Source organism: Podarcis tiliguerta, assembly GCF_965153285.1.
Source record: "Podarcis tiliguerta genome assembly, chromosome: 10".
Lineage (NCBI taxonomy): Eukaryota > Metazoa > Chordata > Lepidosauria > Squamata > Lacertidae > Podarcis > Podarcis tiliguerta.
Genome location: NC_139543.1, coordinates 45,458,533 through 45,486,495, shown reverse-complemented (window position 1 = coordinate 45,486,495; position 27,963 = coordinate 45,458,533). Strand labels below are relative to the sequence as shown.

Genomic DNA, 27,963 nt, shown 5'->3' with positions numbered 1-27,963 from the left:
TTAAGACTGTGGAGTTGATTTGCACATGGGATTGGTCACCATGCAAATGCTAATCATTGCATAACGCACTGAAGCTGGGTTCTCCCTTCGCTTTGTCGTCAGGCTTCCCCTGAAACATTATATTTTATTAAAAAATAAATAGTTACAAAGTCAGTTTTTTTCAGGTGAGAACACAGAATGAGTCAGATGGTGAAGGTGGGTTGAGCATATAGATCCCATTGCTTAGAAGAGACCAGTTACTGGTCATTAGATGCTGGTCCAGTTGGGAATCTTTCCTCTTGCAAATTTCTCTCGCTTGCCTCCATTGGAAGGGACCAAAATCTCAAAAGGATCAGAGACAAGTTCATTAACTTACTTAGGAAATCATGGATACCAAGAACCAGGATGAGAAGAGCTGAATCGTTAATGCATGAGAGCAGAGGAAACTAAAGCTATTCTCTCCTGAGGCAACATTTTAAGTATGCAACAAATAATATACATGCAGATTATATCCCCACACATCCTATCTTCCCCTGTCCCACGAAACACCAGATTTTCCAGTTTATCCCAGCATGGTTGACATTGCAGCTTTTTTTGTCCCACAGCAGTCATGTCAACCACTTTAGTGATCACTGGTCCCAAAGCTGGCAGCTTAACAAACTACCTCCCATATTATCCTAGGCCATAGTAGCTGTTGTTGTCTTTTCATAGTTTTGAGCCACACGGAAAAGCTGAACTGTGGAAATGAAGTGGGGAAATGATCTCAGTTCTGTTCTGAATTCAGAATGTCTAAAAACATTGTTTTTCCTAATCCTCATAGCAAGGTGCCTGAGCGTCTTTACATCCTCAGGTTTTTAAGAGTCAGTAGAAGAAGCAGTACTGAGGGGCTTTTCCAACCAAGCACTGGTACTAAAGGGAGAAGGAAATGGTGGAGAATGAGGATGGGATGGAAAGTTCAGTGTGGAGATTAGATGGCAGATTCCCTGCGGTATGAGAGGGTATCCAGAGGGATGGAGACCTGCAACCGGTCAAGGTCCATGTGGCTCCCAAACTCCATCATAGGTATGACTCCTGCATCTTCCGTGGCGCTTCCTCCTAAATCTACTCCTACAGCCATGTCATCCTCCTCCTCGTCTTCATCCTGGCTGACAAGAGCCAGCTCATTCTCATAGCAGAAGGCACTGGGGGGCGGTGGAGGCGAAGGCAAGATGGTGATCTTGCTCTCCTGCAGTTCCCTAGCGGAGCAGCAAGGGGTTCCAGCCACCTCGTAGGTCTTGTGGAAGCGTGAATAGTCCACCTTGTAATGTTTCTTCTCCTCAAAGACAACAGGCTCAAAGCGGTGTCCCCAAAGGATCTCGCTGGCCAGGTAGGAGCTGCGAGCCTGGGTGGTCATGGCTGTAGCTTCCACCATGCCCTCAAGGATGACGACAATCTCAAAGTCCTCCCTCTCCAACTGTTCCTTGCCCATCCCATAGAGTGGGCTTTCCTCATCGATCTCATGAACGATAATAATGGGAGACACTAAGAAGATGCGGTCAAGGCCTATGTCATAGCCCACGTTCAGGTCTCGCTGGTCCACCGGAAGGTACTCGCCTTCTGCCGTCATGTAGGGCTTGATAAGCTGGGCCCGGACGTGAGCTTCCACAATATGGCTCCTCCTCAAGTTTCCCACCCGCCACATGAGGCAGAGCTTGCCGTCCCGTAGAGAGATGACAGCATGATGGCTAAAAAGGAGAGTTTGGGCCCTTTTCTTGGGGCGTGCCATCTTAGCCATGATAGTGCCTATCATGAAAGAGTCAATAACACAGCCCACAATGGATTGTACCACTACCACCATGATGGCTAGGGGGCATTCCTCAGTCACGTATCGGAAGCCATAACCGATGGTTGTCTGTGTTTCTACCGAAAAGAGGAAAGCTCCCAAGAACCCAGTGACGTGCTTGATGCAGAATTTTGTTGCTGCAGGAGAGCCACTTCCCGCACTGGGGGCATCTAAGTCACCGTGAAAGAAAGCAATGATCCAGAAGAGAAGGCCGAAAAACAGCCAGGAGACCAAGAAGGCCGCCGAGAAGATCATGAGCATGTATCGCCAGCGAGTGTCCACACATGTTGTGAAAATGTCAGCCATGTAGCGCTGGGATTTGTTGCTCAGGTTGGCAAAATAGACATTGCACTGGCCGTTCTTCTTGACAAAACGGTTGCGGCGTTTCCGTCGCGGGGCGTGGCCTTTTCCATTCCGACTGTGCCCATTAATGCTGCCAAGGGAAGAAACTTTATGTCCATCCTCTTCAGTGGAGACAATACTGTACCTTTTGAGGGGAGAAAGATCACAGTTAAAAGTGGGGGAAAGGTACCTTTGAGGGAGCATGTGTGGGAGCATGCCCTCTAGAAGTTGTTGGTTTATAATACCCATCACTCCTGACTATAGCCCTATGATGGCTGGGACTGATGGGAGATGAAGTCCATAGGTTCCTCAGCCCTGCCTTAAATCTCTCCACTAACACTCATGCAGAGAGGTCCATTGCCTCATTTGACTCACTGCAGGATCATTGATTTGCTGGACTTCTGGTATATGTGTCTGTGGGCACACTGCACCAGATGTGCTGAGTGACCAAGATGAAGTGTGTGTGTGTGTATGTGAGGGAGGGAGAGAGAGAGCGCGTGAGAAGGGTGAATCATTCTGACTTCAAAATACCTGCAATTAAAATGATGTTCTGTTCTTTGCAGTTTTAAAATATTATATTTTTGTATATGTACATATTGGGAATGAGAGGGGGAAAGCAATTAAAACCATTTTCAAAGTAGAGGGTGTAATGACTTAACCCCATATGAGACTCAGGGTTCCAGGCGTCACAGAGTACATTCAATACAGGGATTCAGAAGGTCCTCTGGATCTCATTGAGCAGATCAGAACTCAAGTCACTGCACAAAGCAGTGCTATGAAGAATATGTATCACAACAGCGCAGCCTTCAGCTAGTACTACCCAAAGCACAGAGATTTATCTGAGTGGCACTCGTATGCATACATCTTCCAACATGGACATTCATTATACATACGACTAGAGTGACCTCCTAGACTGGACAGGGCAGACAAGGGGCTACGTGAATATGGTTTCATAACTACATGTTAACTCTGGATTGCATAAGGCCGGAAGCTTCTATTTTCTGTTCTGTTCTCGTTTGTTGATCTAATTGTGCATCTGTGACAATGTTTATACACTTCCACAGTTTAGACAATTCTGTTGCTACAGCAACAAGCGTGTCTCCCAGCATCCTGGATCTAAAACCAAAGGTGTAATTTAGAGATCAAGAGACAAAGGGTTGGCAGATACCCTGAAAGAAACTCCCTCTCTCCAAGATATGTGACCTGCCTTTGTCTCCTTCTCCCTCAAAATATGTCACCCTCTCTATTTCCATTTTGCCGTAACGGGAGGAGAGCTACTCCTGCTGCTGTTGGCTGGCAAGCCTAGTTCAAAATGATCATCTGCAAGTGATTACTGCTAATCCATATTAACTAGTGAGATTGCCAGGACCCCTACCCTTATCCTAAACTGCAGCAAGAGCTCTAAACCCCCATGACAGGACTTTCTTTGGGATACTTCTTGCCGTGCTTCCTGAACTGATGTCACCATTGCTGCTGGGAACAATATTAAGAGGCACCTTGGATGGTGGATCAAAGTCTAAAATGCAAGATGCTCTTGTATACAAATCAGGTTGTAGCAATGAACATGCCTTGTGTTGTTTGTGCCTTGGGTGTATCAAAGGGAGGGATTTTTATATGCAGCTGTTGGGTTATATGTGTGGCCAACAGGAAGTTCAGGTGGACACAGAACAATAAAGACTGGACAGAACAGCCCCTCACCTGTTTACCCGGATGCTGCCCATGACTCGCTTTATCATGAGGTACTCCTCGTTGTAGAGGTGAGAGGTTTCTGGTGTTGTGTGAGGGAGTGGGTGTCACACACAAGTGTACACACAACACAAGGTGGTGGTACCTCAGGGCTGGTGGGTAGCAGCAGTGGCAGCCATATCTGGCAGTCGCTGTGGGGTGAATACCTGTTTTAGAGACAAAAGTGTGGAAGAAATATCACAACACCTAAAAAGATTAGTCATAGTCTAGACCAGAGTAGGTAACCTCTAGCATGTGGACCAGTCTTGGCCTGTGTGGCCATTTTGTCCATACCCTACTCAAAGAAAGCATAGGCTTTTTGTTGTCTGTATTCTATCCCATCTTCCTGCATTACAGAACTCAAGCAGGTGTATATGGCATTCTCAGGCTGTCTCCTAGCAAGGCACAGGTCAGGAGTAGACTGCGTAGCTTCAGCAAGGTTGCTGCATCTTCAGACTGTACCTTAGAACCAAATGGATTTTCACAAGTGAGGCTTAAAACCACAGCTGGCTCTGGAGGGCGTGAAGGCTGAGCATTTGCCAGGGTCCCCAAACTAGCAATGGACTCACTGTCCTAACAGTGCTATCCTTACTACTTTTCAGAGAGTATTCAAGAAGATTGGAGGCAGCCTAATCACTGCCTTGCCATGGTGAAGGGGCTTGAATAACTCAGAGAAGCTATGAGCTATGCTGTGCAGGGCCACCCAAGATGGACAGGTCATAGTGGAGAGTTTTGATCAAATGTGATCCACCTGGAGCAGGAACCAGCAAGCCACTCCAGTATCCCTGCCAAGAAAACTCCATGGACAAAGACAACAGGCATATAAAAGTTATGACACTGGAAGATGAGCCCCTCAGGTCGGAAGGTGTCCAACATGCTACTGAGGAGGAAATCAGCCCTGAGTGCTCACTGGAAGGACAGATCGTGAAGCTGAGGCTCCAATACTTTGGCCACCTCATGAGAAGAGAAGATTCCCTGGAAAAGACCCTGATGTTGGGAAAGATGGAGGGCACAAGGGACGACAGAGGACGAGATAGCTGGACAGTGTTCTCGAAGCTACCAGCATGAGTTTGACCAAACTGCAGGAGGCAGTGGAAGACAGGAGTGCCTGGTGTGCTCTGGTCCATGGGGTCACGAAGAGTTGGACACGACTAAATGACTAAACAACAACAAGGGAATCCTCAGTTCGCTTGCCCCACATCTTTCAGGTTAGCCTCAGCCCACGAAGGGCACTGTGTCCAAGGGCCTCAAAACCCTAGAACCAGAGTTGCTTAAAATTATTGCCTGCTTCAGTTGCTTTGAAATGCAATTATACTGTTTCCTAAATGTTTGGTGATGAGGTACCATCCAAATAACTGAATTTTGAAGAAGCGCTTGCTTCAGTTCCTTTGCAATGCAAATACAAAGCTTATGCTGGCTGAAAACTTATTCACATTACAAATGCCTCCCTTCCCCTTTTTCTTTCACATGAAAAAGAACGCTCAGACTTTTCAAACAGAAGGGGGGGGGGAGGCTCAAAGGTGATTTAAGCTCATTGTATGATGTGTTCTATGGCTTCTAAGAATTCGGCTCAGAGTGATGCCAAGGCTTCCACCATAAATTCTGAAAGCGGAGTGCAACTTGTGTGAGAGGGATCTGGAAACAGAAGGCTGGAATCCATAAGGCTTTAAATGATACAGTAGATAACATTGAAAACATATTGCTCTGCTTTCCTTTGGACCACAGAAGCGAGGCAGAGAATGGGGTCTTGTCACCTGGGCAGTCCAGAACCTCCAGACACGCTGCCCAAGCTTGTGTCCCAGAAGGTCACTTTGGTGCTGCTTATGCAGCAGTTTCACTTCACCCTTGGAGGCACGCTCCACTGTATCTCGAGACAGATGCTAACAATTGCTGAATCAGAGCAAACAGTAACTGCATAGAAAACCTGAACTGCATACTCTCCAACATTTCTCCGATGAAAATAGGGACGTCCCATTCCATAATGATAATTTTACTATTTATGCCCCACACTTTTTACTGGGTTGCCCCAGCCACTCTGGGCAGCTTCCAACATATATAAAAACACAAGAAAACATTGTAAATATTTTTTTAAAAAAAAATCCCTATACAAGATTGCCTTCAGACAGCTTAGGGGTAGGATAACTCCATACTCTTCAGCATTTCTCCAATGAAAATAGGGACATCCTAAGGAAAAGGGGGACGCGGGTGGCGCTGTGGGTTAAACCACAGAGCCTAGGACTTGCTGATCAGAAGGTCAGTGGTTCGAATCCCCACGACGGGGTGAGCTCCCGTTACTCAGTCCCTGCTCCTGCCAACCTGGCAGTTCGAAAGCACGTCAAAGTGCCAGTAGATAAATAGGTACCACTCTGGTGGGAAGGTAAATGACGTTTCTGTGTGCTGCTCTGGTTCGCCAGAAATGGCTTAGTCATGCTGTCTGCGGATCAACGCTGGCTCCCTCGGCCAATAAAGTGAGATGAGCGCCGCAACCCCAGAGTCGGCCACGACTGGACCTAATGGTCAGAGGTCCCTTTACCTTTACCTAAGGAAAAGTGGGACATTCCGGGATCAAAGCAAAAACTGGGACAGCTTCTCTAAATCAGGAACATCCCTGGAAAATAGGGACACTGGAAGGGTCTGGAATTGCTATTTGTTGTGCTTTAAAGAGCAGGTTTTTGCAAGGAGATATCTGGGTGAAAGAATGCTCAGACCCAGAACTCTACAACATGGACATGTGCCTGGAAAGTGTAAAACGTAAGTGTGGACAAGCCCTGACTTAAGATGAGATTCGTCAATGCCATAAGGCAGCTTCTTAAAAATGAAAAAGGAGTGTATTTTCTGCACCACACACACTAAAGCAGAGAGGGAAGTTATCTTCTTCTCATTTGGCAACTGCCCCTTTCTGGAAGTTCAGGCTGCATCACCAACATTCCTGGAGATGAGCAAGAAATTGCCTCATTTCAGGTTGGGTTTTTTCCCTTTCTGAAGGAACGTTTCCTGAATTTCTAGTCTGATGCCAAGGAGGAAAACCAATAAAACAGAAGACATTTCCATGAAGGTGCAACCTACCAGTATATTCCACCCTGTTCCAATTTTTCATGAGTGATAATAACTTTTTTCAAGGGAGACCACTCCAGCTCTCAGCACACATTTATCCGGCCGGAAGCAATTGCATTGATTTCCTATACAGTTGTGGTTCCCAGCCCTCATGATTCTGGAAATAAACTTTAAAAGGTCAATGTAATGTCTACTAAGAGCTTTCAGAGTAAAGGCTGTCTGGGAGGAGCGTCAGCGAGGAGAATTGACTAGGAGGACGGGAGGGAGAGGGGGCACAACTCTGGGACTTTTTTTTCCAGAACAGGCGTCATCTGCTGGAGTTTCAGAGTAATTGAGAGGCACACCTTGCTCTGGCCGCTGAAAGCAGGTGATAAGAAGGCTTTCATGTTTCCCTATGGTTCTAGGGAAGTCAGAGAAGCAGAAAAACAAAGTAGAGGCTAGATATTTTACACACACACACCCTTTTCTTTGATGGGGTTTCTACTTCACATCAAGCATTTTTAAAGGTAGGGTACAATTGTCTGCTTTTCTTCTTAAAAGCTAAAGGTTGCATTTCAGCTGGCGGAGGATTCTTTGTGAAAGTTCCAGGTTGAGTTTATTCAGTATAAATGTATTCTATGACTGACAGCTGATCCTACTAAATTGGTTATTATGTGATGTACTGCAACTCTTTGGGGCAGTGTGTGTGTGTGTGTGTGTGTCTGTGTGTCTGTGTCCAGTGCTTTTTTTCTAAAAAAAAATGTTTAGGGGTACTCTCATTTTGACTCAAGAAAATCACCATTTTATAGTTCAAATTGGGGGGAAATAAATACAGTAAATGGACAAAAGTACAAAGATTCACAAAATGTTTAGGGGTATGTGTACCCTGCATACCCCCCCCCCAAAAGCACTGTCTGTGTCTATATGAATCAGCACAGTTGTCTGCATTTGAGGGAACTTTTCTTGAAATAAATAAATTTAAATAAATTTATTTAAAGTTGGTTTTATGGTTTTTTAAACTGATACTTTTTATTGTCTTATTCCCTTTGTAAAGCACTTTGAGGGTTTTCTTTTTTAACAATCAAGTGGCATATAAATTTTATGAAATAAATTAATTTTCGTCTCTTTTTGGAAACATGTGCCTGAGAAAGGAGGACATCTTCACAGTGTCATTTTCCATCTTCCTGCACAATACCGCCTACCCATTGATATCCCTTGCTTGAGGTCTATTCTTCAAGGGAAGGGGCCATAGCTTTGTGGCAGAGTATCTGCTTTGAATGCAGAAGGTTGCAGGTTCAATCCCTGGCATCTCCAGGTGACCTACTGCCTTCTTGTTGCTCTCTGGTTACGCTAGATTTCCTTCCTAGCAATTGAGAATGCTGTCACAATCTAGGTTGCCTGTTATAAATTATATGAAAATGTATTTCCTGGATTGCCCTAAAGCATACAAGTAGCTTACAGTCTTTTACCAGATGCCCCTCTCTTTACAAATAAAGCCAGGGACCAAGACACAAACCACAGTGAACAAGAGCTCTCCCTTCAGATTGAAACTTTTTTTCTGGCTAAGGGCTAATAAGCAGTGGCGTAGCGTGGGGGGTGCAGGGGGGCCCGGCCGCACCGGCCACAACATCTGGGGGTTAGGGTTAGGGGGCGCAAATCCATGGGTTAGGGGGCGCAAATCCATGGGTTAGGGGGCGCAAATCCACGGGTTAGGGGGCGCAAATTACTTGCCTTGCCCCGGGTGCTGACAACCCACGCTACGCCACTGCTAATAAGGCCCTTAACAACTATGGACCTGGCAAAATTTCAACTGGAAAAGCTTTTTCTGTTGCCTTTCATGCTGCAGCTTAAGGTACAGGAGCACTGCCAGAAAAAAAGGTGGCAGTTCTGTTTCTCCACCCTCACTCTCCCTGCTGTGCAGATTGGGCCCTACAAGCCAAGGACTGCTGAGGAGAAGTTCTGTCCCTCTGAATTCAAATTGAGCTCAGTCTGCTTGTTTTCCTGACTCACTGATACAACTCCTCCCAGTGGGAGAGGGACAGTAAACTTCATTTCCTCATAGGAATAACAGGATGGGTGAGAGGTTGGGGACTAATGTAATCAAAAGTGGAAAGTTAGGGCAGGGTGGCCTTCTAGATGTTGCTGAGGTCCAACACCCATAATTCGCATGGTCCTTGCTGGCTGAGACTGATGAGCGATGTGGGCCAATCACATCTCATCCCTCTGCTAGTGCATGCTGCATAGATGCCACAAAAACAGGCAACTGAGCTCAAGCTGGGTTTTGGGTTTTTTTGCAAATGGCGCTCGGGCTTCCATTGCCTTGCAGGGTGAATGTAGATCCAGCATGGCCCAGAATGCTCCTTCACATGACGTGTGGCTCTCCTCTTTTTCTAAGCAACAGAGATCATTTAGAAAACACCCGATCCCTTAAAATTCAAGACAGGCAGATGCAAAAGACAGAGCTGCTGCATCTGACCTTTCGAGAAAAGGGTTGTACCTCAGCAGCAGAGTATATATGCTTTGTATGCAAAAATGCACAGTTTTAGACTCTGGCATCTCCAGGCAGCAATGGGAACGACCCGCAACTGAAACCCAGTGCTGAGCTAGATGAACGGATAGTGTGGCTCGATATGAAGAAGCTTCCTCTGTTCCTTTGCTACCTTTAATGTTGTACAGGGACTTTCAGCAGGTGTAGCTTTCAGGATAAGTCTTGCTAACAGCACATGACAAGCACAGTACCAATGAGGTGTTGTTGTTTCTAGGCCACAATGGTGTCACCTGAAAACATGCTTCTGGTTGTATACTCTGGGCCTCAAAATAGCCAATAACCAAATTTATTGGTAAAATAGCCAAAAACCAAGTTGTCCTATGTCTGGCAGGGCAGGTAAGAACAGGTGCAAAAGAGGACAGGGGCCCTACACCTGTTAATAGCTATGTAGCAGAGGGACTTCCCAGCAGTGACACCTGCTGAAATCCCCCCCTCTTTTCCGCAACTGTTAAGGAAGTGCAGGAGCCTCCGCTTTTGCATCTGTCCACCCTACCTAAATGTGAAGCCTCACATGTGAAAGCAGTCTCAGCCACATGGCTTTGAGCAAAGTCACTGACCAGCCACTATTGTTGCTTTTGCGTTTCTTGTGTGCAAATCAGCATTTGCACCATTCTGTCTGTAATGCAAATGCAGATTCATAGAATCGTAGAATCTACACTGTAGAGCTGGAAGGACCAAATGTAGAGCTGGAAAGACCCACGAGGATCATCTAGTTTAGCCCCCTGCAATGCAGGAATACTTTGCCCAATGTGTGGCTTGAACCCACGACCCTGAGATTAAGAGTCTCATGCTCTACCAACTGAGCTATCCCACAACTTGCATTAGGCGGCATGTTTATCTGCTTTACAAAGGCTCTTTTCCCATTGCCCTGCACCAGCAGGGCTTAGACGTTTACATAAATAACATGACAGTGGCTCCCATCTCATCTGAAAACATCCTTAAGATTGAGGATGTTCTCAGAGCTGTGTACAAATAGCAGTCCTGGCTGGTGAGGTGGGGAGGATCTGAATTCTCCTCCCCACCAGGCCACTGTTCCAATCTGAATCATCTCCCCCATTCCGTGTGGCTGCTACAAGCACACAAGGGTCAATCAGGTGTTCCACATTAGCCTGAGTCTTAAAAAAAAACTAAACTAAGGTCTGCAGGTGTCCATGGGACCTGAACACTGTTACCTCTTACAAGTTAAGCTTTGAAACAGAGTATTCAAGTCATGAGTATATGAAATTAATTTTCCATTATGTAATAAAAGTACTTCTGGGGGAAAGAGAGAGGTCGCTTATTTGGAGCCATGGAATGCCTCAACGTTACGAGAGCAAATTCTTTAAGCTTCAAAAGGTACCACAGGAGCACTGCACTTGCAGGCAAGAGAGCTCCCTAAGTTTCTTTTATCACTTCCTCTTCAACTTCAGACATCCTGCCTACAGATTTAAGGAGGTCAGCAACAAGCGTCAACGTCTCAGCTCCAAAGACGAGCTGGTGGATGGTAGCGTGTGCATGGTTGGTGACCCTGAGGAGGTTCTGCAAGGCAATTTCAACATGCTGTTTCACTGCTCCCATGTTGCTAGTTTGGCCTGATCGCAGGTTTTCGTTCTCCACTTTGTAACAGGTCAGCTCAGCCTGGAGGAAGCACATCTCCTGCTTCATCTTCTCAACATCACTCTCTGCCTTCAGGGCTCTTTGGGTCATGCACTGGAGATTTTGTTCTGCCTGTTGCACCAGAGCTTCCAGATCCTGAGCGTCTTTCTCCTCTTTATTCACCGTGGCTTGCAATGTCCTCTCCAGGTTCCTTACCATTTGGGTCTGACTTTCTGAGAAGTTTTGGATCCTTCTGATCTTCCTCCTCAGCATGGAATTTTCCTCCCTAAGCTCTTGGTAGCTCAGCTGTGGAGACACATATTCCATATTTTCTATGGGTTCTTCATGGGCAACATAGCTTTCATCTGTCTTGGTATGAGAAGGGCACCCAATACACGTCTCGTTGTCACTGAACCCCCACGAAGAGAAAGCCTCCATCCCCGAAAGACTAGTTGTGTTGTAATTGTATGGATCACACTGAGCCATGCCAGCAATCCTCGACAGATGCACTTTGTCATAGGCAGATGGCGGGTATCTTTCTCTCCAGTCGTCATCGTCATCTGATAAATGATCAGAAACTGTTGCCTCCTTGTATAATGGCTCTTGAAATTCCAAGTTTAAGCCCAGTGGTTCTGGAGACAAAGACACTATTTCAAGCCCTAGGTTCTGCCTCGCCATTTTCTTTCTGTAATTTCTATTTTTCACTTCATGCTGTCTTCCAGGACCACGGTTCTTGTTTTTACCCATCCCTTTCAAAGAAAATGTGGGTGGGTCATTTGAATTTTTCATCTGATTGTCTCCAGAGCTGATGTGACCCTTGATGTGGTCTGGAGGAGGTGGTATGTGGTGGTGGTAACAGGGCTGGATTTCCTCTTCTTCTTCTTTCAGGCCTCGGGAATGTGAGCAGCCCGCTAGAAGTGGCCGTGGCATGTTTTGGGGGGTGGCCCTATTGGCTTCTATAGAAGTTTCATTCTTCCCAGTTAGCACCAGCCCAGGTCCCACTTCTTCTCCAGAGGATTAACCAGCCCTGTCGGCTGTAGTGCCAGTGCTGCTGGCCTCAGCACAATTTAATGGTCTACTGAAGCATCTGAGTCTTTACCTTGTAGGTGTGCATCTCTTTAATAGTGGAGGAAGCAGAAGTTGCCTTGATCTATGATGTCACTAGATGACAGTACTTCATTTTGTGACTTCACAGGCTTGGGAGAGACACATAGCTAGAACAGCTTTTACAACTTTTTTTCAGCCAGTGACGTTGAACTATATACTATTGATGCCAGGACTTGACCCTGTCTGGAATCTTCCTAGGTTATCCTGCCATGCCCCAGTTTTAATGCCAGTAACTAGATAGTAAGATGATCAAACCAACTACGGATGGACAATCCTAACTAGGACCAAGGAGGACTGGGGCAGTGGAGCTGTTGCTGCATTGAAAGCCCTAAAGACTCTTGCTAGTCTTTGTTTTTTTGCTGTGCTAGCTCCAGGGCTGGCACAGCTGAGGAACCCAAAGTTCTGGTCCCTTGTGGGAACTGCAGACCTTTGGATTCTGTAGGTCCTCCAGTGCTCTACCCCAACTCTGTTGGTAGTGGCCTCCTGCCAACCTGAGCATAGCAGACACCTCAGCTGCAGCAGCAGCACCCCAGCAGCACTCCTCTCCTTTGGCAGAGAGGTTTGAGAGAAATGATTTCTGTTTAAATCCAAGTCTGTGTCTATGAAAGAAACAATATCCTTTGGGGGGTATTAATGCTGTGAACCCTTCCATCACAGGCTCAGGTTGTATATATGTGTAAATAAGCCATATATCACAAAGACGCCACAGCCTCCACTGTGCCTCATTCCAAAGGAAAACGTGAACCCTGGGTAAGAGCCTAGAACCCCTGGAATCTTGCACCACTTGGATATTGGCCTGGCATGCAATAGTATGTGAATAACGCTAATCACATATGTTTTTTTGTTTTCAATGATGCTGGTGTTTTGAAATGACACTGGTTAGCATTTAAGCAGCAATGGGAGGGACAAAGCGCTGCAAGGGAGAAGCTTTGTCTGCTAACTTTGTCCGTAGTTTTCCATATGCTAATACAGAATCTATTCCACAATGCAAACATTAAAAAACTGTTATTATTCAAGCTTATAGCCACCCTTCCTCCACTGAGTTCAGAACTCAGGGTGGAATACATGGATTCTGACTTACTTCTGTGCAGTGCTTTTTTCTGGGGAGATGCATGGGGTACTCGTACCCCTAAACATTTTGTGAATCTTTGCACTTTTGTCCATTTGCTGTATTTATTTTTCCCGATTCGAGCTATAAAATGGCGATTTTCTTGAGTCAAAATGAGAGTACCCCTAAACATTTTTTTAATAGGAAAAAAAGCACTGCTTCTGTGTATCCTCACACAACAACTGTGTAAAATAGATTAAGGGGTATGTGTGTGAGAGAGAGAGAAAGAAAGAAAGTTGACTTTGTAAGGAATTGCACTTTGGAAACTTCTCACTGTAACTGTCCTTTGAGAGTACAACTGAGTTCACTGTCCTGAATTGGCTTCCATATATATATATACATATATAATCATTTTATTAGAATCATTGAGTTGGAAGATACCTTGGAGGTCCTCTGTGTAGGATCTGAAATACAAGACACACAATCCTGGCATCTGCTCAACAACCTCCAGCAAAGGAGAGCCCACCACTTACTGAGGAAGTATTCAAGCACTTTTCGGGGGGAAAGCCCCACACAGAATGTGATTGAGTAGTTCCAACCTGGATTAACCTGATAACATGAAAGACTGTGACCAGTTCAGATAATCTGTGGGCAGGATTTCATTCATCTGTTCAGGGGGAGATGGCGAGTTACGAAACCAACCAACAGAAAATGCCAAGCACGCAAGTTAAAACCAGGCCAGTCTCACTTTGCTCTGCCAACATGTGGCACATGAAGGGTATGAAGAGGGGAACGCAATCAAATGTGCTTAAAAAAAATAATAATTATAAATAGACCGAGGAGTATATGCCAGCAGTCCCCATCTGTCCTCCCAATGATTGCTAACTGATGGATTTCTTTAGGCAACCTCATCCCCTGAGGCTTAAATAGCAATTTTATGTCTCTCATTGGGTGCATTTTGGGGTAGGGAGAGAGGCGTGGTGGGTCCCCCCCCCCATAGCCCAAGGAGCAATACAATAAAACAACAACCAAAAAATGACCAAAAAAACCCCACCCCCAAAACAAAACAAACCGTTGGAAGTGAAACCATCTTCAGAGCGTGACTCAGAGCTATTCATAGCTCCACAAAGCCAGCTGCAGCATCAGAGACAGAAGGGATTCTGCCTGTATTATTATTTCAATTACCATCTGAATTAAAAGTTTGAGCCGTGATCAACCCACATGGTGGAGGGAAGGAAATGCAGCAAAGCAAGGGATGAACACCAAGACCTGCTGGATGACACAGCCAGCGTGAGACATAGGAAAAGGTTACAAGCCCCCGGCCACCTCCAGCTTCTTTCTGTTCCCAGAAGAGCATCGGTACTTGTCTAGGCCCCTCACTCAGACGGCTAAATAGTTGTTGTTTTTTTCTGGAGGGCCACTTTGTCAAGCAAGTGAGTTGGGTGAGCACCTCAACCCCTATCCCTAAGATTACCTGGCCTGCAAGTTCTGTCCCCACAGAAGCTATATTCTCCACATACCGCTTTCGTTTTGGGGAACTAGGGGGCCAGAAAGCATCCCTCAGATTGCCAGATCCAGGTTAGGGGCCTCAAAGTTCTTACATTTTGGTCTCTCATGTGTTGATATAGGCAAAAAGTGGGGAAGTTACCATACCATCAAGAATCCTGTGGAAGATAAGCTGTGATATAATGATCCTGAACAAAATAGCAAGACATGAGCAGTTATGGGGTGGAGGGGTTAGTTCAGTGAGGATTTTTAGAGGGGGGAGGTTACCATTTTTGTTGTATTGGAACGACTACAAAACAAATGAAGCAGTAATTATGGAGGTGTTAACTATGACTAATGACTTAACCGATTTAACCTCTATATGTGTTTGTGTGTTAGGCAACTGGAAAAGTCAAATAAGAAGACAAAGGAAATGTAAACCCCTTTTTAAAATCTTTGCTCCCGTGTTAAGTGAATGACATTCTCTATAATGGGAACATGGTTCCCCATCATGAGATATGAACACAACTGCTGCCTTCTGAATGGGAAGGAAGTTTAATGGAGTTCAGGATTGTGGGACTTGTAGGCCTTTTCTTTCACAATAAGTGTGCAGTTAATTGTCTGCTGGGGAGGGATGTCCTTAAGAACTGGACTTGGTGGGTCAGCGGAGGGTGACAGCTTTTCTCAGGCCCAGCGACCACTAGCCATTTTACCAGATCTGAGGGGGGGAAAGTAAGAGGAGCCCTGCTTCACCAGACCAGAGGCTCGCCTTGTCCGACTTCCTGTTTCCCACACAATGAGTGGCCAGATATCTCTGGGAAGGCCCCACGGAGGACATGAGTCCATAGTCCTTTTCCTGCTGCTGTTTCCCAGCAGCTGGTATTCAGAGACACATTGTCTATCACCTTGAAGGTGGCAAACAACCATGATGATGATGATGACTAGTAGCCATTGGCAGAAAGTTGAGCTGCAATTGCAAGGCGACTGTGGGGATGCTCTCCAGAACCAGCTCAATGGGGAGGAAGATGGCAATGAATAAAAAAGGGAAGGAGACTGTGCTGCTGTGTATGAGAAAAGGGGAGATTGGAAGGTCACGGCCAGTGGAAATGTCACTGCAAGTGGAAATACAATCCACTGAGAGACAGACTGAGAAGAGCCATTGAAATTCACCTGTTGTCTCTTTCCCACTCGCGTCTTTCTCCTGCACTTCACCCATGCATTAAAAGCAGGGCCGGTCCTATCGTTAGGTAATGCAGCCACCTCAGACTGCAGCTTTTGGGAGTCACGAAAGGTCAGCAAGTTGTAAGTTGCTATTTTCATGTTTTTACTGCCAGGGTGGGAGGAGAAGTGCATGTGGGATTCTCAACCTCAGGATATGTTCACATCAGTGGCTTGAAATGCAATGTCATTTCCACACATGCTCACACACTGTGTTTCAAAGTTGCATTTGCAGGGAGCTGTTCACATCGGAGAAAGGCAGGGATGTCTTCACCCAATGCGTTTGACCTTTTTCGGTTTCCTTGTCCCTGCACCTCCCTGAAACTCCTATATGTTAAGTTTTTCATCAGCAGTTGCACATCCATCTGTGTGTTTGTGACAGCATGCTCAAATTGCTGCTTACTCCACATACAGTTTTCTAGCTGGATTGAAGCTCATTTGACGAAAAAACAAATCAAACATCAGTTTGATGTGGATTGTGGCTAACGTCATGTAAATGCGACTTCAAAAATTAGCCGTGGGAATGCACTGGTTGTGGAGTAAAGCAGTAATGTGAACATACCCTTAGATGCTAAAATAACTTGGCTGGGTTCAGGCAGAAACATTTCTTTCTTGCACCAGCCCTGACTAAAAGTAATAGTCAAGGGGACCAGGCCTGAGGTGGTATATTTTGAAATACCATGGGGCAACAAATAGTCAATTATTTAGTTTTTCATTGTATTACATTTTTACCACCATGGCAGATTTTCTGCCTGAGGCACTAAGACTAGAGTTGTGAGCCCAGTTTTTGAGGGGCATAAGCCCAACTGAATTGACTCAGACTATAGTTTTGTGATCACATGGCTTTTGCTGTTTCTGGAGCCAGTGTGCAACATACCCATATTTCTTCAGTATGTTGCATGTGAAGAGGAGGGGGAAGAGACAGTCTACTACGTAAATAGTAGTGCAAGACAGAGGGATCATCTCGTCACCTCACAATATTCTTACCAGTGAAACTCTCTATCTTTTGAAGAGCCACTTCACACAGAGGATTGTTTGTGTGAAATCAACATTATTTATCTGCACTGGTCTCACAAACACCTTCTGCCTGTTTATTCTACACATCAAAAAGGCAGCCACTAGGAGGCTGCAGAGTAGTCGCTCGTTTATAAATATTGTAAAAGTTCTTGATGACTTACGTAAGGATATTTATTGATGACTTAGATCAGCCTGCACCAACCTGAGGACAACTATGGTTGCCCTGGCTGGGACTGATGGGAGTCATACTCCAAAACATCTAGAGGGTGCCAGGATAGCAGATGACTTACGTATTGGAAGCCTTCTCATGACACAGGTGGGGCAATTCAATAATGTGGAAAGCATTAACGTGGAATGATCAGAAAATGATTTGCCACCAACCAAGCATTCTGGATAATTTGATGAACTGAAGAGTTTTAAATTCATTGTGCTGAACAAAAACATGCAATCCACAAAGTCCCATAACCTACAGTGACCCTCTCTTAATATGCAGCACTTTCTAGAACACAACATAGCAAACACTTCATTAAAAGGCAACAACATTAATATTTGCCTACCTAGGAGTGCTGGATATTTAAGGCAGAGAGGGGAGACTTCGTGTTTGATCCTTGGTGACAAGAATGCTGTCACCAGAGTATAGCTACTGGCTCCCACATTAGGAACAGGTAGTGATAAAAGCAGGATTTTGGCACCTGCTGTGTGGAAAGAAACCTAGTGCCTTGCTTTTACTGTGCATGCCCTACCAATAATTATGAAAATTTGAAACTGAAATGTCCGCTCGTCCCCTTGAGGTGCCTTAGCTCATGGTTTCTTATCACCAGGTTTATCTACATAATCATCTCCACAGTGCTCTCCATTTGCACACATCCCATTCATCAATATTTCCACATCTATGCCCCACAGGGCACACAGAAAAATACCTTTCTGTGACAATTATAGTGCCTGTACTGTCACAGTGTAAGAGCAATAAGTGTGATGTCTGCAAAGTGAGAATGCCTGCAATGTAATAAATCATCACGGGATAGCAGTAAAGGGTAATCCTCAATGGTGAGTTAGCTACTAATGGAGGGAGTGCTGGGCATTTAAAAAGTTTAAGAGGGTCATCTTGGGGAAAGGGAGATATGATGTTCGTAAAGGTAAAGGTAAAGGGACCCCTGACCATTAGGTCCAGTCGTGGCTGACTCTGGGGTTGCGGCGCTCATCTCGCTTTATTGGCAGAGGGAGCCGGCGTACAGCTTCCAGGTCATGTGGCCAGCATGACTAAGCCGCTTCTGGAGAACCAGAGCAGCACACGGAAACGCTGTTTACCCTCCCACCGGAGTGGTACCTATTTATCTACTTGCACTTTGACGTGCTTTCGTACTGCTAGGTTGGCAGGAGCAGGGACCGAGCAACGGGATCTCACCCCCTTGCGGGGATTCGAACCGCCGACCCTCTGATCGGCAAGTCCTAGGCTCTGTGGTTTAACCCACAGCGCCACCCTCATTGTATATGATGTTTGTATATAGCATTAAAAGTCCTTGCTAGGTTTAGCAATTGGGGCAACTCTTCATAACATGTTGATATGCCCATATGCTTCAGGCACCAAAGAAGTGAAAAAGAGATACAGAATAGGTTGTGTGTGTGTGTGTGTGGAACTATACACCTTTACAGCTAACGATGAGAGCACAGAAACACACCCAAGCAGTGCTTGAAAGGTGGGTTGCTTGAGAACCAAGCGCAAGACTTTATAAAGTGAATAGGGGAGCTTTATGCAACATGCTATGCAAATGTGAATAGGGGAGTCTGCAACCTTCAAACAATATCTTAACAAATCACAAAATGGTTGGTTTTGTTTAAGAAACAGCGGCATGTGGCCAAAGAGGAGAAGACACTCTGTAACTTATCCGTGGCGAAATCTCAGCTCACCAGCTCACAAAATGCTGGTAAAATTCTGCAACAATAAATGCATTATCAGAGGAAAGTATCAGAGTTTCCGAGCTATAATATATCTAATACTGCTTTGACTGCTCAGAAAATGCGATGTGCCATAACAACCTGCAAAAGTGCACAGGGCTTCTTTTTTAAAAAAAGAAGAAGAAATCTTCTTGACTTCTGCATTACCCGATAAGACCGATTTAACCACTTGTACATGCAGCTGATTATAGGACATGCGGACAGACTGTGTCAGTCTTTTTAAATACAGCAGTCAGACTAATTTAAATCACATTTCCTAGCTGAAAATTCAGATGGTAGGTTTAACAGTGGTGTGGCTGCCTCTATGGAGATTCTTGCCCTCAGTTTGATTATGATGGTACTATGTTGTAGAATAGAAAGTGACGTGCCATATAATTCGCCTCATTCCTCAAAATAAGGTCAGCATCAGAGGTCATGACATAACCAAACTCTAAACAACTCAATCGTTGCCAGACCCAGTTTATCTACGTACTGCTATTGATGGGGAAATATAAACAAAGAAAGCTTCTGCTATTGATCCGTATGCGCGTGCGCATATATGCACATGGGTGCATGTACTTCTCAAGGGTAGGGATATTGTTGTCCTGCACATGGACAGAGAAGGAGAGGTAAAAATGGGAGTGGAAAAGACAGAGAAAATGTTCTGAAGGGGTAGCAGTGCCTTAAAGGAAAAACAGGAAAGGCAGAACAAGTCATATGGCAGACCTGCATTCATTCTTTCTTTGTACCCACAGCTTTTTCATTAGGCTTGGCAAAACACCACAGAACCCATTAACTGGACTGTAAATTTGGGGGCTAAGTACCTTCATGTGGAAAAGATTGATTGGGAGGCATTCAGTAGAAGTCACATACTGTTTTTGTTAATAACACAGCTGTCTTTATCTTTTACATGTGCCAGAAATAAAACCACAGCTCAGGTGCACAGGGCCAGATCCTCAGCTGGTATAAAGTCATGCTTGCTTATATCCACTGATGGTCTGGTCCGCGCTTTGCTTTCTCTTTTGCAGCAGCAGAAAACGACGACTTCCCTTAATACCGTATGTGTTTTCTTCTGTGGCATCCATTACTGACTACTGTGAGGAACAGGATAGTGATCTAAAATCCTTAAAAGACATTATGGCCTCATCCTCCACTAGCTGTGTACAAATGCTGAACTGAACATCCTTCAACTTTTATTTTTACCCAATATTTGATCTGTGCTGCGTGCACTGAAAATGTGTGGGTACCTATGTGGGTGTTACACGAAATTGTGTCAGCCTGGAAAGGGACAAGTATTTTCCCTGGCAGATGCTGGTACTATATACATGGTTGAAAGCAGAAGTGGTGGTAAACCTCCCCACTTTTAAATTGCACTGCTTAAAACAGTGCGGGGGGCAGGGGGAACTATGCACACTGAACACTGAGACTGTCACCTCGTGGGATTTCCTTCTACCTTTTCCTTGGTAAGCTGCCCACTTTCTGCATCTCAGTTTTCTTTTTAGTGTGTTTGCAGCATTGCACTTTGTTCAATAAGTGCATAATTACTGTGAGAGAATAATAATAACTTGATGAAGGAGGGTAGAAGATAAGTCAATGCCACCCACACTCAGAGGGATAGCCCACATAGCCCAGGGAAAGAAACTATATGTTAGAAACAGATGCAGGCTGCCAGATAGCAGTGTGTTATAAGGCTGTACATGCATTGGCAGAAATGGGCAGGTGCACAGCATGTCAGATGGGCAGTCGAACTACGTGGTAGTATCCTGAACACCTGCCCTGCAATGGCACTATAAAAGATGTGACTGCAGCATCAGTGACTGGAACATAAGGATTCCCACCCACCTCCATTTATTTTTCCAATTTTGGAAAAGAGTACAGGGTGATATTCAACTAAGAGTTGACCTATTCACTAAGTAGACCTATTGAAATTAATATTCATGAATTTCAGTGGGTCTGCTCTGAGTAATACTTAGTTGAATGCCACCCACAGTGCATCGTTTGTCTAAGGCAGTGTTCCGCAAACTTGGTTCTCCAGCTGTTTTTAGACTACACTTCCTATGATCCCTGACCACAGGGTCTGCTAGCTAGGGATGATGGGATTTGTAGTTAAAAAAAATAAATAGCTGGCGAACCAAGTTTGGGAAACCCTGGTCTCAGGTTTCCATTCTTCCCACCACATCAAGGAAGCTTCCTGCTTTATCTTGCAGTTCTATGACAGGGTAGAAATTCAACAGGTGCATATTATTCTGGCCTGCAGATGCAGTGATGGGGAGAACATTCTTGTTGAATCTAATCATGATTAGACATGGCACGAAACCCTACCTAGCAAATTTTGTAGCATTCCTTTATAAAGACATCCAGCCTCAGTTAGAAAGAAAAAAATAAACAAGCAATAGGATGTCCACCTCCAAGGCCAATTTAGTGTTCTGTGTAGTCGTACCTTGGTTGTCAAACTTAATCCGCTCCAGGAGTCCATTCAACTCCTGGAACTGTTTGAAAACCAAGGCACAGCTTCCAATTGGCTGTAGGAGCTTCCTGCACTCAATTGGAACCCGTGGAACCCGCATCGGACATTCGGCTTCCAAAAGAACGTTCAGAAACCAGGGTTTGTAGCGTTCAGGAGCCAAAATGTACGACTACTAAGGCATTCGAGAACCAAGTTACGACTGTATTCATAAACCACATGAACAAGATGGCAGTCTCGTAAACATCATCTCCATAACCCTACATGGCCATACAAATCACCTGATAAAACAGGCAGGAGCAAATAGCCACTGGTGGCCACCGGTGGAACGGTCTTGGGGCACTTTTGCCTTTGTGAAAGTATTCAGAGTCTGGCACATGCTCTGATGAGGCAATTTATCTTGGTAGACAAATTACATCTGATTTTTCCATTGTGCTTATCCACCTGCAGTTTAAACCAATTTCAGTTTATTTGTCTGTGACTGTCAGGCATACAGAGGCAACAATACATTCGTGTGATATTAGCATAACCTGTTGGCAGATGCTTTTTGCAGTGCTGTGTGCCAACAAACATATTTTCTTCAACAAATCAGCTAAAGTAATAGTCTGGGAAACTGTACATTTATGACTGAGGAACCGATTTCTAAGATGCAAGTGGTCACATACTGCTTTGTTGAACTTAATTAGACAGTCAGTACACCTATTTAGAACATGCTCAGATAGGTAAATATTAGCTGGTTAAAAACTTGCATGAATTCCTTGCCAGTTTAGTGGACAGAATGAACACAGACCCCTATGGATTCAGAATGCTGCCTGGCTATGAGCTTTCGGGTGAGCTTTGAGCAAGCCTCACAGCCTCAGTGTTCATCTATAAAATGGGAACAAGTATGAATTTTCATAATGAGATTATTACTAAGTACCCAAACCCTAGCCTATCCTGCTTATATCATCCAACAAGTCATCCTGCAAGTGAAATGAGAGTAAGAAGAGAGACTTTAGATGATGGTATATAAATACTTCTATAATTTATTGAATTTTTTTCCACCTTTCCCTTTGTTGCTTTTACTGCAGTGATGAAGTAAACTGCAGCTGCAAGACAGGGAGATTAAGGCTCACAATCAATGGTGAACACTTATTATTCCCCATTGTCATGCTTATGTCATTTGAATAAATAATATATTATATATAAAATAATATATCTGTTCCTAGGAGATGATCAGAGGAGTCTGGCTCATTAGGACAAATTGAAGTCTTCTAGTAGTTAAAAGAAGGGATGCGGGTGGCACTGTGGGTAAAACCTCAGTGCCTAGGACTTGCCGATCGCATGGTCGGCGGTTCGAATCCCCGCGGCGGGGTGCGCTCCCGTCGTTCGGTCCCAGCGCCTGCCAACCTAGCAGTTCGAAAGCACCTCCGGGTGCAAGTAGATAAATAGGGACCGCTTACCAGCGGGAAGGTAAACGGCGTTTCCGTGTGCGGCTCTGGCTCGCCAGAGCAGCGATGTCACGCTGGCCACGTGACCCGGAAGTGTCTCCGGACAGCACTGGCTCCCGGCCTGTAGAGTGAGATGAGCGCACAACACTAGAGTCTGGCAAGACTGGCCCATACGGGCAGGGGTACCTTTACCTTTACCTTAGTAGTTAAAAACAGTTAAAAACAGTAGTTAAAAACAGTTAAAAACTATTCCAGATGCACTCCCAAAATATCAATTTTTTAAAAAATTGCCAGCCAGTTTCTAGTAATGTCCCCACCCCAGTCTCAGAAAAGAAACAACAGATTGCGCACACACCAATTTTGGCATTAGAAGAGGCAGGAAAAAGAAAGGGGAAGTCTGTGGCCATAGAAGGGGAATCAAGAGGGATCTCCATTGCTGTAGTCTCTCCATCATCTCCCTCTCGACTTCGCCCCATCTTCTTCCTTTCACTCACCTCCCTCTTCTTCCATCCCCACCAGAATTACTCTTTAAAATATTTGTTCTCTGCTGTGTAATTATTACCATTGTCAGAAGCTATATACAGTAGGTCTCATGCTTTGATGACTCACCCATTCTGGAGGCACCATTCTCAACAGAGAGGACTTTTCAAATCCTCATTTGGCACCTAGTTTTTACTTGGCTGAACCTCTCTTATATAAACTGTGCAAAGATTAGGTGGTCGCCATCTCATCTGTCAGGAAACAGGCCCCAAATTATATCAAAGGAGCTGCTTAAGGTCCACTGATGGTGTACTCGTTCCCCTGAGATTTAGCAAAGCAAGGGCAAATTTCACTGCCAGGAGAAAGGAAATGGTTCTCAATAGGAATAAATCCATTCCCGGATTTATTCAAGATGAAATTGCAAAAAAAGCAAAGCTGTTAAGAGACTTTTTGTTATTGCTTTTTGTAGCAATGCTGAATGGCTACTTTCAAGGAAAGTTTGGCCCTTAGATATGCATACTTGGAAACGAATTTAACTGTTCAAAATAGTTGTTCAGTGTGTGGAACCTGCAAGTTGTCCAGAAATACAAATAATCCTAGGAATCCTCATAAGTGATCTGAAATGGTGGGTGGGTGAGTATAATCCTCACTAAATAACACCCCCAACCTTACAGAAGCAGCTCAACACTGTTCTGTGGCCCTTCAGAGGGCAAATCAAATTCTCCCTTTCTAGGTTCAATGAAATGACAGCAGGCCTCTGTGAAGAACTGGGTCTACCATGAATTATTACAAGGCATTGTATATGTGTGTGTGCTGATTTAAATAGGGTAGCCATTTATGCATCACCAAAAAGAGTACATGGCAACACAGATTTTCATAACATGTGCACATACTAATTTGTATCTATAAATGCACTCAGAAAGAATTACTGTAATTTTAATAGAAATTCCACACATCTCTCCATAGCAGGGAAGACTCAACAGACGACCTGCGTGACAGCCTGCTCATTCTGCTGTCTAGATGCTCACTGCAGATGGGCAACAGCAAAGCCCCTCCCTTCCTTAACACCCTTTGTCTTAAAAACAGGATTGGACATTCAAAGTCCTTCGGACAGAGGGCTCCTTGAAATAGATGGCTGTCCTCTGTAGAGTAGGGCACCTGGTCACCCTAGATTTAAACACAGCAGTGACAGCAGGTAGGAGAGGGCTAAACCCTTCCTCACATACTCCCCTAAATTCTTTTTAATGCCATTTTAATATGAATGGCACCCTGTCACTGTAAAGTCTACTGGGAAATGTAAAGTTGGAATTAAAGTCCACTGGGAGAAAAATGGACAGCAGCACAACTGTATGAATGTTTATTCAAAAATAAATCCCACTCTATCCCGAGGTATATGTTCATAGGACTGCAGCCTGAAAGCTGATTTTCAGTGGTACAGTGTGGGTGGGGTGGGGTTTGATGCCTGGCTCCAACCATGCTGGACTTTAATGGTCCTACTCAAAGTCCACACTGAACAGGGAATCGGCTAGTTGGGCTCTGCCACTTTCTGGTCAAACTGAGCCCAAGGATTGCGCATGACCATGGCTGGGATAATAAGAAGGCATATCTGGTGGTATCTTGTAGCACACAAAACTGTTGGCCCCAGTTCTGTCACCTGACTGCATCAGACACTACATTTAATGCTCAGTGGAGGCAGCCATCCACTTTCCATGAATTGCTACCCAATTTGTCAGGGCAATGGCATAAACCATTCTGAGTTCCGTGGCCAAAAGTTAACCAATAGGATTTCAAGACACAGTCTCAAAGTATATGTGCATCCATCTATCTTACATCTGACGGAGTGCAAACAATTACAAGAAAAAAAAAACAGCATGGCGCCAGCCCTTTCTGGAACAAGAATGTCTTCACCAGCTGGTGGAAGGATAAAAAGGAGGGAGCCAGTCTAACTTCTCTAGGGAGGGACTTCCAAAGTCTGGGAGCATCTGCCAAGAAGGCCAAATAATTTAATACAAGCAATTGCACTGTCATCATTCCTCTGCTGTCAAATGTGTCCAACGTTTGGCCCCATAAAAAGCCCCAAGGTGTAGCTGATTCCTAAATCGACCTTCGTGATCAATAATTCTGTATTAAAAGGGTTCTGTCTATGAAGCACTCTCTCAGTACAGTCCTATATATGCAAAACCCATTATTTCTAACTAGCACTTCATTGCTAGACTTGCCAGTCGCTGATAGTTCCAAATATATGCCATTACAATCTAGTCCATACATTTCCTTAATGGGAAGGGACATGCATAAAACTCAACCCTGCCACGTCTAACATAGGAACTTCAGATACACTGAGATTGTAATTAAATTTATTTATGAAATGAGGTACAGCATGGTGGTCATCTGGTCCCTACAAGCTATGTGGAAGCCGACAATATCCCCTCTCAAGTCCAGGATAGTCTCTTATTTGTCTGAAGTGCAAGTTAAGAGTGATCAGGTTGTCAGCCACTAATAGTAGTAGTAGTAGTAACAACAACAACAACATAGTCTGCAGCAAAATATCAGTAGGTGTTTACACAGAGAATCACCGTGCCTCACTGTTCTAGCTTTTAGCAAGGTGTGAAAGGTTATTCTCTAAGACCTCTCGTTTAGTTTTAAAGCACTGAATCCGAAGAATGAGAGGATCCTATCATTGATCAAGGCTTTCATCACATGCACACAAAGCAAAATAAATACATGCACAATGGTGTGCATGTGGAGATGACTTACACACTCTTTTTTCCCTACATGTAAGTGATATTTATGTAGGAAAATTGTGTATACAAGGGGCTTTTAGTACAGTGGGCCCTAGATGCCATGTCTGGCCTCTCCTGCGCAGGCAGTTATTCTGTTTGCCCAACAATGAAGATGCTGCCCTTGCTGTTTACAAAAAGGGAAGCCTGAGAGGTGGCTGCTGCTTACAAGGTGTGATTTCCCAGGGGCATAAGCCCAGCACGGCGGAAGTGAGCAATAAGACCTGCAAGTTATCTTGGTGGAACATTAGTTGTGCCCTTCTGCTCACTAAGTTGGAGGCTCTCCAATGGCAGAGAAATCGCCGTGGAGTCGGGAGCAGTGGTGGCATCTACTTGCACTCTCTGCCTCGAACACTCAAGAGCCTGCCTTTCCTTGACATATTAAAAGTGGTGAAATAAGCAGACAGATACCCCATGTCTTCTCTAACACATACATTCTCCAGTCGCCTGCAAATAATTTCGTCAGCAGTTAGTTTGAGCTCCTTTACATAACTGCTGTAGTTTGAGGCTACTTTCTGTAGCCGAGATCTGAGATTCAGTTCTACCGCTAAGATCAGCTTAATAGTCAATCAGTGGGTGACCTTGATAGGACACAACAGGGAGATGAGTGGTATCAATATAAACTGTGTCTGTCTGGCTATGCAATGACGGCATGCGGGGAGACAGGGAGGCGGGGGAGATGCTCGTGGCAGTTATAGTCCCAGGAAAAAACTTTGGCATGTGTTTTCTGAGAAAATTGGTGTTTCTCCTCCACCCCTCCAGAATCCTGTGAATCCCCTCAAAGACCTCACTCTAAATCCATCTGATTTGAGACCTCTCAGAAAAGACCAGTTTGCAAAACAGCTTGAAAGCAACAGTGAAGAAGAACTGCCCAAATAGACCACTCACAGGGTAAGAGAGATGGAGAAGTGTTACTCATGAAGTTAGTTAAGAAAACATGCTCTGAAGCCCAATATACCACACAAGAGTACCCACGAAGTTATGCAAGCAAATGTTCTAGAGCAAAATGAGTAAATGTTATAAATAAAAACAGTTCAGAGTCTCGTGGCATTTTAAAGACTAGCAGATTTGTTGTAGCATGAGCTTTCATAGATTACAACCCACAGGTAAGCCTTCGCTGGGATGAAAGCAGCCTGCACACAGGATTGCAGCCAAAAGTAAATTGTGTATGTGCCTGCATTGACAAAGATACAGATACAGATATCCCCAGTTTTATGCAAACACACTGAGGCATAGAAAATGCATTAGCTCCAACTGGAATCGAATATTGTAATACACAACACCTACTAATGATCTCTTACCTGGTGTATGGTCAGCTTATTCCCATCTGAATTCTGCAAATCCAGTTATCAGGGGAAAGGAAAAAAGAGGGAAATGCCTGCATCCCATCCACTTTGAGTTACATCCCCTGAAACTCTTCCCTCTCTTGGTCCATTTTGTATGGGTATGATTTCCAAGTAGCCCAGTACAGTTTTCTCTGATTCGATCTTTCTCCAACTTTCTTCACTGGTTTGTCAACCTGCTTCTTTGCTCTTCTTTGTTTCTGGACTTTTCTGATTTTAGCATGCTGTTCTGTGCAGTGTTCCCATCCTTAGATCTTCAGCTTAACCACCGGCTCTTGAAACGATACTTCTTTCTAGCTTCGCCTTTGTTTCTAATTTCTCTCGTCTTTTTTACACTCCTGCTGTTCCATTCATTCTTTCCCTCTGGGGTCTCTCTCTCCCTCCTCTATTTCTTCTGTTTGAACCGCTTGTTCCTACGTTCTCTGGTCGCTGTGCAGTCTGTAGCTAAGAAGTCAGTAACTCCGCTAGAATCCAACAGCCGTCAACTACTTTAACCCATCCCTGCATGTGATCTCAGAACCATGGATACACGCTGCAGATGCAGTGATGGGGAAAGATAGGAGTGCAACCCAAAGCAATGGAAACATTAATAGGAGCACATGTGGCTGGCACTGCAGAGCCCCAGGCATTTTTGC

At 44.7% G+C, this 27,963-nt stretch overlaps 2 protein-coding genes across 2 annotated transcripts; both read right to left on the bottom strand.

The window, feature by feature from the left end:
• Window positions 1-110: 110 nt before the first annotated feature.
• KCNJ4 (potassium inwardly rectifying channel subfamily J member 4) lies at window positions 111-27,853 on the bottom strand. The gene is made up of 3 exons (XM_083401168.1): window positions 27,287-27,853; window positions 3,842-4,035; window positions 111-2,288 (listed from the first exon to the last, which is right to left on the bottom strand). The coding sequence occupies exons 2-3, from the start codon at window positions 3,877-3,879 to the stop codon at window positions 947-949; spliced, it is 1,380 nt and encodes a 459-aa protein (XP_083257294.1). The 5' UTR covers window positions 3,880-4,035; window positions 27,287-27,853; the 3' UTR covers window positions 111-946.
• LOC310658569 (endosome-associated-trafficking regulator 1-like) lies at window positions 10,669-12,159 on the bottom strand. The gene has a single exon (XM_083400703.1). It carries the CDS (start codon window positions 11,952-11,954, stop codon window positions 10,824-10,826), a length of 1,131 nt encoding a protein of 376 aa, XP_083256829.1. The 5' UTR covers window positions 11,955-12,159; the 3' UTR covers window positions 10,669-10,823.
• Window positions 27,854-27,963: the final 110 nt, after the last annotated feature.